Source organism: Glycine max, chromosome 18, assembly GCF_000004515.6.
Source record: "Glycine max cultivar Williams 82 chromosome 18, Glycine_max_v4.0, whole genome shotgun sequence".
In the NCBI taxonomy this organism is placed as follows: Eukaryota; Viridiplantae; Streptophyta; class Magnoliopsida; order Fabales; family Fabaceae; genus Glycine; species Glycine max.
This window is the reverse complement of record NC_038254.2, coordinates 18,784,596-18,795,355: the sequence shown is the minus strand read 5'-3', so window position 1 is coordinate 18,795,355 and position 10,760 is coordinate 18,784,596. Positions and strand designations below refer to the sequence as shown.

Here is a 10,760-nt window from a genome sequence, read left to right as displayed (position 1 = left end):
GACAAAGTTGTAATCTGAGACTAAACTATCAAAAATCAAAAGGCGCGCGAAAATAAATGAAACCACGTGTAAGTTCTTTCAGGTTTTTTTTGTTTCAAACAATCATCACAACAAAATAACATAACAAAGTACTGAAAGCGATAAATAAGATAAAGACAAGTTCACAAATTTAGAAGGTCCTGGTCGGGAGGCTCAGTCTCCTCAAAGGAAGAAATCCATCACATTTGCCATATCTCCATCCTCCTCAGCTCCTTCTTCATCTCCTTGGGCCTCTGTGGGACCTGTACCTCCCTGAAAATTAGGCCTGTCCCCAGGCCATGCGATAGTGGCTCTGAATTGCTCGGGAGTAGGCCACGAGTAAGGGTTGGGGTCTTGGCGCTGCTAATGTAGTGTATACTGGTAGAAGTAGTCATTCAACTGCACCTGGCCCCTATGGTTGGCTTCTTGCTGGTCAGCCAAATGCTGCATGTACGCGTGCATCTGGAGCTCCATCCTTTGCATGTGAGTTGAGATGGACTTTAGAGACGATGGATGATGTGGAGGTGGTGGTGGTCCATTTGATGCTGCTGATCCTGCCTCGGCTGTTGTGCCTGCCTTGGCATGCAATACTTCTCAATGAAGGCCCTGTTAATGGGGGGGGGGGGGGCGGATGAGCTTTATGGGAGTGACCGGTACCCCGTAGAACTGGCAGAGGCCTATGATCAATGCTGGAAATCCAAGTGCTGTGTTGGACTTCTCTAGGTCCACTGGGTGTCTCGGAGGTGCAATACCTACAAATTAGTAGATGGCATCCGATATAAGTTGTGCTACATGAACACTGATCTGGGTCAGGATAGCGTAGACCAACTGTCATTTAGGAAGCGGGAGATCAGAATTATGGTCACTGGGAAGGATGTTGTTGAGTAGAAGTGTCATCCAAATCTGGGTCACAGTGGTCATGCTAGTGCGCATGATCTGCACTCGCCTCCTTGTCACTCTCCGTGCAAAATCCTATCCCGGGGAACACAGTAGCTTCTGGCCTATGGCCTCTTCATCAAAACCTGATACCTGGCTTATTCTTTCAGCGTATTCACAATGTTGTCCCTTTTTCCAAGATCAATGGATGGCCCTGGAATTGGTTGATAACATCTTCATTATAGGGAATCCATTGGCCCCACACCCAGGAGCACTTATCCATAACTCCTTCTTCAGTGGGCCAGGCGTTTGCATAGAACTCCATGACTATCTCAGGGTCATACTTAGCCTTAGGCTCTATCAGCTGGGTCCAATGCCTCCTGACGACCTCCGCCTGGAATTCTGGGTACTCTCCTTCTGCTAGCTGGACCCGTCTTTCTTTGAGGAAAGACCAATCCATAATCGCTTCGAAATGGCACTGATGCTCCTTGCTTTAGAAATGGTGTCTGTCAAACTCAATCTCCAATCGCGGGGCCGCACTGGATCCCTCCTTTGCGGTGGCCTTCTTGGCCCTTTTAGTAGAAAGCTTCTTCGGAGCCATACCTACAAAGACACATCCAACTAAAATTTAGCATAAAAATTATTTTGCATGAAATACATAACCATTATTTCAGTTATTCCAAGTATAGCAACCAAGAAGTCAATCAATTTTGTGCGGTTTTTACTAATTGTATGTGTTACCATACAACTAATAATAATCACAACTCAGTGTGTATTATTTTGAGAGAAAGGGTTTGGCATTCCATAACAATTCATGTGCAATGTACCCACCCTACTGCAACAAGTTTAACCAAACAACTAGGCCAATTCAATCCAAACAATTTTAAGCATTCATGTGACTCATGTATTTGCATCCAAAGCAATGTCTAAAATTCCAAGCTTAGCTCATGCTCTTGACATTTAATCTATCAACCTAAGTTGATCATACACCTAAAATGATCACTGGACATGTGTAAAGATCATTACCTATTCAAACTTCAAAATAACACATAGAACAACCATTGCAACATTTCATCAAACAATTGGTGTGTGCATGTTAAAAAATGTATAAATGAGAGATGCGAAGCAACATGACATGCAAATTTGTAAAAGAAGCAAGGATAGGCATAGGGCCATCCAATACAACCATCAATCAAAGCATTTAGTCATGGGTTTACACATAACTCATCTCACAAGTATTGCAAAGAAAACAACAAACAAAGCACTAAACATCACAAGGAAGAGTTAAAATTAGATGGAGATGGCACTTACTTGCGTGGGATGAAAGGAATGCGAAAAAAATGAAACAAAGGTGCACAAAGGAGGCTTGATGCTGCTACCAATGGTGGTTCCTTGTGGGTCCTTAGGAGGCTTTTGATTGTTTTTTGTTATTATTATTATTATATGTATTTCCCTTCTAAACCTTATAACTATGTGCAAGCTTTAGGTGAATTCATGAGATAAATTCGAGAAAAAGAACGATCTTAACTCGCGACGGAAAGCATAAAAACATAGAATTAAAGAGCAAAGTTTTAGAAATACTAGGTTGCCTCCTTGGAGCGCTTCTTTAACGTCTTTAGCTGGATGCGGGGTTGTGGTCGGGGCTTTGCCATCTCATCCTCCCTACCTTATTTCCTTGATCGTGAGTAACTCTGATCATGGACCTAGCACCTGTTGGCACCTGCCCTAATGCTTTGACAATGAAAGTGTTAACATGCAAATGTGAAAAAATACTATGCGATGCTCGTATCACCTTTCCACTTGCCCCTAGACTTACCCAAGTTGGTGTGGTGCTGACCATCACCCAAAATGACTCTTCATTCATTTTCCCATTTGCAAGATACTTTGATGATAAGATGCAGATGCATGCATGTTTATGATCAAACATTAAAGATAATAATTAAACAGGTGTTGTGGTTTTCTTTTTCGTTGTCGTGTTCAATTTTACTTAACGCTTACGACACCCCCGCTGAACGTGCCGAATGACTCTAGAATACCGATTGTGAGAGTGAGCAAAACCGAGAGTGTACGATCATTCCCAACGACAATAAAAGTACAAAGGAACAACACTAGAAGGAGAGATGCAAATCATTAATCCATATTTATTAATGTTGCGATTATTGTTTACAAAAAAAACTTAAGACGTGGAGATCCTAATGAGTCCTTGAGGAGGTCCGAATATTGAGCCTTTGAATTGCCCCAAGTATTACATGTAATATCACTTGACGATGTCAAAATTCACAGGCGAAAGCAGCTTTTCATATTCCATGTCCGTGAGCAACAACGCTCCTCCCAAGAAAGCTTTCTTCACCACAAACGGTCCTTCATAGTTTGGGGCCCATTTACCTCGGTGATCTTTTTGAACCTGTGATATCTTCTTCAGAACAAGGTCCCCCTCGCTGAACTTACGTGGGGGCACTCTTATGTCAAAAACATTTTTCACTCTGCTCTGATATAGTCGCCCATGACTCATGGCAGCCAATCTCTTACCCTCGATAAGATTTAATTGGTCAAAGCATGCCTGGGCCTACTCTGCTTCTTCCAATCCTGACTCTGCTAGGATTCTTAAAGAAGGAATCTCTACCTCAAGCGGGAGCACAACTTCCACCCCGTACACCAAAGAGAACGGGGTTGCCCCAGTAGATGTGTGTATAGAAGTTCGATAACCATGCAGTGTGAAAGGGAGCATCTCATGGCAATCCTTGTGTGATATGGTCATCTTCTGAACGATCTTCTTGATGTTCTTATTGGCAACCTCAACTGCCCCATTCATCTTGGGATAAGGCATGGAATTATGGTGTTGGATTTTGAAGCCCTCACACATTTCCTTCATCATCTTGTTGTTTAAATTGGTGGCATTATCGGTGATGATCTTTTTGGGTAACCCATATCTGCAGATTATCTCCTTCTTAATGAATCTAATCACCACATTCCTAGTCACACTAGCATATGAAGCTACTTCCACCCATTTGGTGAAGTAATCAAAGGAGACTAAGATGAAGTGATGCCCATTTGAAGCCTTGGGTTCGATGGCCCTGATCATGTCTATGCCCCACATTAAGAATGACCACGGTGCTGCCAAGACGTTCAATGGCATAGGCGGAGCATTAACATTACCAGTGAAGGTCTGGCACTTATGGCATTTCCTCACATGGACACAACAATCGTTCTCCATAGTGAGCCAGTAATATCCCGCCCTCAGAATCTTTCAGGCCATGGCATGTCCATTGGCATGCCTACCAAAGGATCCCTCATGCACCTCTACTAGCATTTGTTCAGCCTCTCTTGCATCCACACACCAAAGCAACACCATGTCATGGTTTCTTTTGTACAAGATATTTCCACTCAGGAGGAAATTGACCGCCAACCTTCGTAACATCCTCTTGTCATTGTCAGAGGCCTCAGGCAGGTATTCCTTGTCTTTAATGTATCATTTGATATCGAAGTACCAAGACTTACCATCCTCCTCTTCTTTTATCAAACAGCAATGTCCAGGCTCACCACGACATTTGAACTTGATGTATGGCAAATCTCCGTGATGGCTCACTTTGAACATGGACGACAGAGTGGCAAGGGCGTCGCCCATCTGGTTTTCCTCTCTAGGAATGTGATGAAATGATATGTCATCATAGAGTTCCATCAATTTCTTGATGTAAGCCTGATAAGGCACCAATTTGTGGTCTTTGGTCTCCGATTCACCTTTCAACCGATGAATCACCAATGTTGAGTCCCCGTATACCTTGACTAACTTGACCCTAAAGTCGATCGCTGCTCGGATCCCAAGGGCACATGCCTCGTACTCCGCTATGTTGTTTGTGCAGTCGAAGTACAACCTAGCCATGAAAGGTATATATTGTTTATCTGGGGAAACCAATACTTCCCCTATCCCATGGCCTAGTGCATTAGACACACCATCAAACCACACAATCCACTTATCCCTGTCCTCATCTTCGACCTCCTCCTCAAACAAGGTCATGATATCTTCATCAGGAAATTCTGGATGCATAGGCTGATAATCATGAATGGGTTGTTGAGCTAGATAATCCGCCAAGGCACTCCCCTTTATTTCCCTCTGAGTGACGTAGATAATATCAAATTCTGACAACAGAACCTGCCACCGAGCTATCCTTCTAGTGAGAGTGGGCTTTTCAAAGATGTACTTGATGGGATCCATTTTGGACACCAACCAAGTAGTGTAACTCAACATATACTGCCTCAAATGGTGAGATGCCCAAAACAAGGCACAACACGTTCTCTCTAGCAAAAAGTAGTTCACCTCGCACGATGTGAACTTCTTACTCAGGTAGTAGATGGCCCGTTCTCTTTTTTTGGATTCGTCATGCTATCCTAGCACACACCCCATCAACTCATCTAATACTGTCATGTATAGGATAAAAGGTCTTTCGAGCATAGGTAGCACGAGCATAGGAGGATTCATCAAACACCGTTTAATCCTTTCAAATGCCACTTGACAATCATTGTCCCATTGGACAGACTGATTTTTATGCAATAATTTGAAAAGAGGCTCGCAGGTGGCGGTTAATTGTGATATGAATCTCGCTATGTAGTTCATCCTTCCCAAGAAACCTCAGACCTACTTCTCAGTATGTGGCTTGGGCATTTCGAGGACTGCTTTTACCTTGTCTGAATCCACCTCTATTCCTTTTTGGCTAACGACAAAGCTGAGCAATTTTTTGGATTTTACCCTGAACGTACACTTTGCAAGATTCCGTCTTAACCTGTATTTACTCGGTCGCCCGAACAACTTCTGCAAATTGACTAGGTGTTCCTCCTCCGTCCTTGATATGGCGATCATGTCATCCACGTAGACCACGATCTCTTTATGCATCATGTCATGGAATAATGCCACCATGGCCCACTGTTAGTCGTTGAATACGACTAACTTTTGTGTATAAAACCTGTGTAAATTGTATAAAACTCCTCCAATTTATGGTTGTTTTGTAGTATTGTATTTACATTTTGTTAAAGATAGGTAATAAATACTTAGAATGTCCATTTTGTGTGTTTAATAATCATTTTCTCTCAATTTCAGGTAAATTAGGCAAGTTTGTGAAGTGCTGATTTTCACCCTCTCGCAAAGCCAATATGCTGGCTTAGCAAGCCATCCGCTGAGCGCAACACTGCTCGGCTGAGCGCGAGGAAGAATCTGGAAGAAGGATGAGCTATGCATTTGCCCTAAGCGAAGGGTCATCCAGCGAAGCGCACCGCTTCAGTCCATCCGCTGAGCGAGAAAAGCACGCGCTAAGCCAAAATCCACTAATGAGCGCTAAGCGGTTCAAAATTGTGCTAAGCATGCAAGCACGAACAAAGCCACCTATTTAAGCCTGAAATTAGATTTTGAAGGGGAGTTTGGGCCTTTTCTTGAAGCTTCTGCATGTCTAGGGTTTTCTAGAGAGAGGAAGGTCCAAGTTCCAGAGAGTTTGAGAGATTTTTCTGTGTGAAGACCTGCACGATTTCTGAGCTTAAACCAGGCATATCTTGGTAAGATCAAGCGAAGATGTCTTGGTAGTCTTGTAACAGAATCACCAACTCATCTCGGACCTTTGTGGACATACAAGTGCCGACCTTGACCTCCTTTTTCTCTCCGCCAATGCCTAAGTTCACAACCTCTGTCTCTTCTTGGTGCGGCTTCACCTCCCTTTCTTCTTGCTCCATCATTTTTCTCAAATTCGGGGGAAGTCCCCAATCTTCATTTTCCTCCTCCTCTGCTTGACTTATTGGCCGCTCAAAGTCAATGTCTGGGTCCTCGATATCGCTACTCCCACAGGACTCAGCATTGGATCTGTAGTAAATCATTTAATCGCAACAAAAAATAAATATGCAGAAAAAAATGAAATGGGCGAAAGTGCGAGAAGGATCATATCAATAAAGAAGGTCGTATATTAAAATCACTGGAACATTTAAAGAAAACACGCCTAAAAAAAGGAGCAGACCCTAAAGCCTAGGCCTAGCAATAGGGTTTGAACTACTGGATTACATTGGATTTGGCACCGAAATCTTGGGTCGCTCCACGATCCGCCAATTCTTCAATTCGAAACTCGGGGAGCACGGCTGCACCCAACTTGGCTGCTCTAAGTCGGTTTCTTCATCTAGCATAGCAACCCAATTCTCATGCATCCATCTCGCACTGACAAAGCTTTTGCTAATGTGGCAGATAGGGACCCTCTCCATTTGTGGTCCCTGCCCTTGTAAATGGGCTAGGCTTCTTTCTTTCCTTTCTAAGGCAATGCTTCTCTTGTCGGCATGTGTAGGCTCATAACCCAGACTGTACCTTCCACGATTTTCAATGAACCTCACCAAGCTTGTCGTGCCATCACCATTCTGGCCTAAACCTATTCCGGGCTCATACCTATCCCTCAACATAACTCGGGCCACCATCAAGGAGGCACTAGATAAACGTGGTTGCACTGGAGGATTTTCAACATAAGCATTGTTCACAATTTCTAGCGCTTGAAAAGATGTTTCCAACAACTCTTCTACAGCTTCCACATAGGGTGTAGAGGATGGACAACTCACTAGTATATCTTCTTCCCCTGACACTATAACCAGTTGTCCTTCCACCACAAACTTCAATTTCTTCTGCAACATTGACGGGACCACCCCAACAGAATGGATCCAAGGCCGACCTAGTAGGAAACTATAGGCGATGTTTATGTCCATTACTTGGAAGGTTATTTGGCAGCGTGTGGCCCAATTTGAATAGGGAGATCGATCTCTCCTCTCATGTCACACCGGCTACCATCAAAATCCCTTACCACCATGGAGCTTGGCCTCATGTGCGATATGTCAAATAGCAGCCTACCTAATGTAGTTTTGGGCATGACATTAAGGGAAGAGCCGTTGTCAATGAGTACTTTGGCCACTATGTGGTCCATGCATTTGACGGACACGTGCAAAGCCTTGTTGTGCCCCCTGCCCTCAACTAGTATCTCCTCGTCGGCAAAAGTCAGGTAATTGTTTGCAGTGATGTTGTTTACTATGCCCCCGAAGCCCTCTACTGATATGTCTTGCGCTACATGGGCCTCATTCAAAATTTTGACCAACAACGCCTGATGAGGTTCGGAGTTCATGAGCAACTCTAATAGAGAGATCCTGGCTGGAGTCTTGTTCAATTGCTCAATCACTTTGAATTCACTCTATTGAATGATTCTAAAAAATTTAGTCGCCTCCTCAACTGATATCTCTCTCTTGCTCAAGTCATCTCCTTCCTCTACCATTTTTCCAACAGGGGCCTCGTCATTCGCGGTCGGGCCTGCCCTCTCCCTCTCGCCTATATCTGCCTTTTCCTTCCCCTTGTCTCTTGACCTTGCTGGTAATTCAAGAGCAGCGAAAATACGTCTGCTACGAGTCCTGCCACTTGTACTAGAAATATTTGTAATCTTAGCAGATGGCATGTCATTCCCAACAAGTACGACAGACAAGTCCTGCCTTCCGTCAGGCCTTTGCACGCCATATTTCCATGGCATTGCCTTATCACTTTTGTAAGGGAAGGGTGCAATCATCTTTGCCGTGAAGGGCTGGAAGCCTTGGGACCTTTAAGTGGTAATGTCCTTGGTGAAATGGATCACCAAAGGCTTAGGCTTGGGTTTCTGTCACTCGACTGCATGCATACCTTCCATTCCTCCTTCTTTGTGCTACAAATTTCAATTAGCCCCTTGTTCATCATTCCCTACAGCAGTTCCTCAGCTATTGGGCATGTTTCCACATCGTACGACACCCCTAGATGCATTAAGCATAAATCTCCTTTGTCACCATCAAGGTCAATTACACTGGCCTCGCATAATGCTTCCAATATGTGTTGGATCGAGTGGCCTCAGAATAATTAATAAGGGGGGTTGAATTAATTATTCCTAAACCTTTACTAATTAAAAATGACTCTTCTAAGGCTTTTACTTAATTGCTAAGAGAATGAGGAGTAGAAGAGAAACTTAACAGAAAGTAAAAGCAGAAATTAAATGCACAGCGGAAACTAAAAGAGTAGGGAAGAAGGAAACAAACACACAAGAGTTTTTATACTGGTTCAGCAACAACGCGTGCCTACATCCAGTCCCCAAGCGACCTGCGGTCCTTGAGATTTCTTTCAACCTTGTAAAAATCCTTTTACAAGCAAAGATCCACAAGGGATGTACCCTCCCTTGTTCTCTTTGAAACCCTAGTGGATGTATCCTCCACTAGAACTGATCCACAAGAGATGTACCCTCTCTTGTTCGCAGTCAAACCCAAGTTGATGTACCCTCTACTTGTACCACAAAGGATGTACCCTCCAATGTGTTAAGACAAAGATCTCAGGCTGTTAAACCTTTGATACTTTGTGAATGGGGATACAAAAGAATTCTTAGGCGGTTAGTCCTTTGAACACTTTTGTATAAGGGAATGGGAAGAATCAAAAGAATTCTCAGACTGTGTCATTTTGAATTCTTTGACAAGGGAGAAGGGTGACACAAAAGAATTCAGGCGGTTAGTCCTTTGTTCTTTTGGAAAAGGGAGAAGAGAGACACAAAAAGAATTCAGGCGGTTAGTCCTTGGCGAGTTCTTTTTGGCAAAGGGAGAAGAGAATGTGTCATACCCTAATTTCGTCCGGGGATTATTACTTGTTGACATGCAACCTTTGGTTAGCCGCTTTGAGATACTTGGCGTCCTTTGTTGCACGATAAATGAAGTCCCGAGACGTGTCAGAAATCAAAAGGAAGCAGGCCTGCACAATCCGTGAAATTCCGTGATATGGCGGAAATCAAAAAGATGTGTTTTTGCGCAATCCGTGAGTTTTCGTAACTTCTTCGAAAGCTAAAAAAGAGTAAATATATAATACGTAAGGATTCGTAGCCTTGCGGAAGGAAAATAAGTATCGTTACGAAATTCGTAATGTTTTTAACGTTACGGAAAAAGAATTACCAAAAAAAATAGAAGGGGGGTGCATTTAGTAAAAATGGGGGTACAAATAGTAATCAGGCCCACTTGGGCCTTCCAGATCCTTCCTACAGAAGGCTGTTACTTCTGGAGGAAGCAACCTTGCTCGCCTGGGCGAGCTGGGTGGCAAGCTCCTCCCCTATTTTGCTATAAGTAGGGGGAGGAGTGAAGAAGAAAAGGGTTCAGCCTTCTTGGCACTTCTTATTCTCTCGAAATTGCTGAGGAAAATTATTTCCATGAAGAAAATCCAAGCCGAGGCGCTTCCGTAACGTTTCCGTAACGTTTCGATAACGTTTCCGTGAGTAATTACGCGAAGATTCTCGACCGTTCTTCAACATTTATCGTTCGTTCTTCGTTTTCTTCAGTCTTCAACGGGTAAGTACCTCAAACCGAGCTTTTCAATTCATTCTATGTACCCGTGGTGGTCCACATTTTGTTTCATGTGTTTTTATTCTCGTTTTCATTCGCTTTTTATACCCCCTTTTGACGTGCTTAAGCCATTTATTTAAGTCACTTCTCGCCTAATCTAAAAATAAAATAAATTTCCACCAATCGTTTGAATTGTATCATCCGTTAATTTCGGTTAAAATGAATTCCGACCGTTCGGTCGTGCCGTAACCACGTTGGAAATAAAAAAAGAGGTAAAATAATAATATAATAATAAAAAATACCTTTTAGTAAAATAAAGCAAAAAAAATCAATCGGACGATTTCTCTTTGGGATTTCTCATTCTTAATTGAATTGACTAATAACTAAAGCAAAACTAAGGCTAAAATCAACTCGCCTAGTCAAGCTCGTCCACAAAAAATAGGGTTTTGAAAGTTTATCATTTCAGTTTCTTACCAAGTAAAATGGATCATTTTTAAGGTTCAACGCCTTAAAATGATCACCTTTTAAGT

At 43.0% G+C, this 10,760-nt stretch overlaps 1 protein-coding gene across 1 annotated transcript; it reads right to left on the bottom strand.

Moving 5' to 3' along the window:
- Nucleotides 1-4,363: 4,363 nt before the first annotated feature.
- Nucleotides 4,364-5,107, bottom strand: LOC102661577 (uncharacterized). Its single transcript, XM_006603238.1, has one exon. The coding sequence runs from the start codon at nt 5,105-5,107 to the stop codon at nt 4,364-4,366; it is 744 nt and encodes a 247-aa protein (XP_006603301.1).
- Between the last annotated feature and the right edge of the window lie 5,653 nt (nt 5,108-10,760).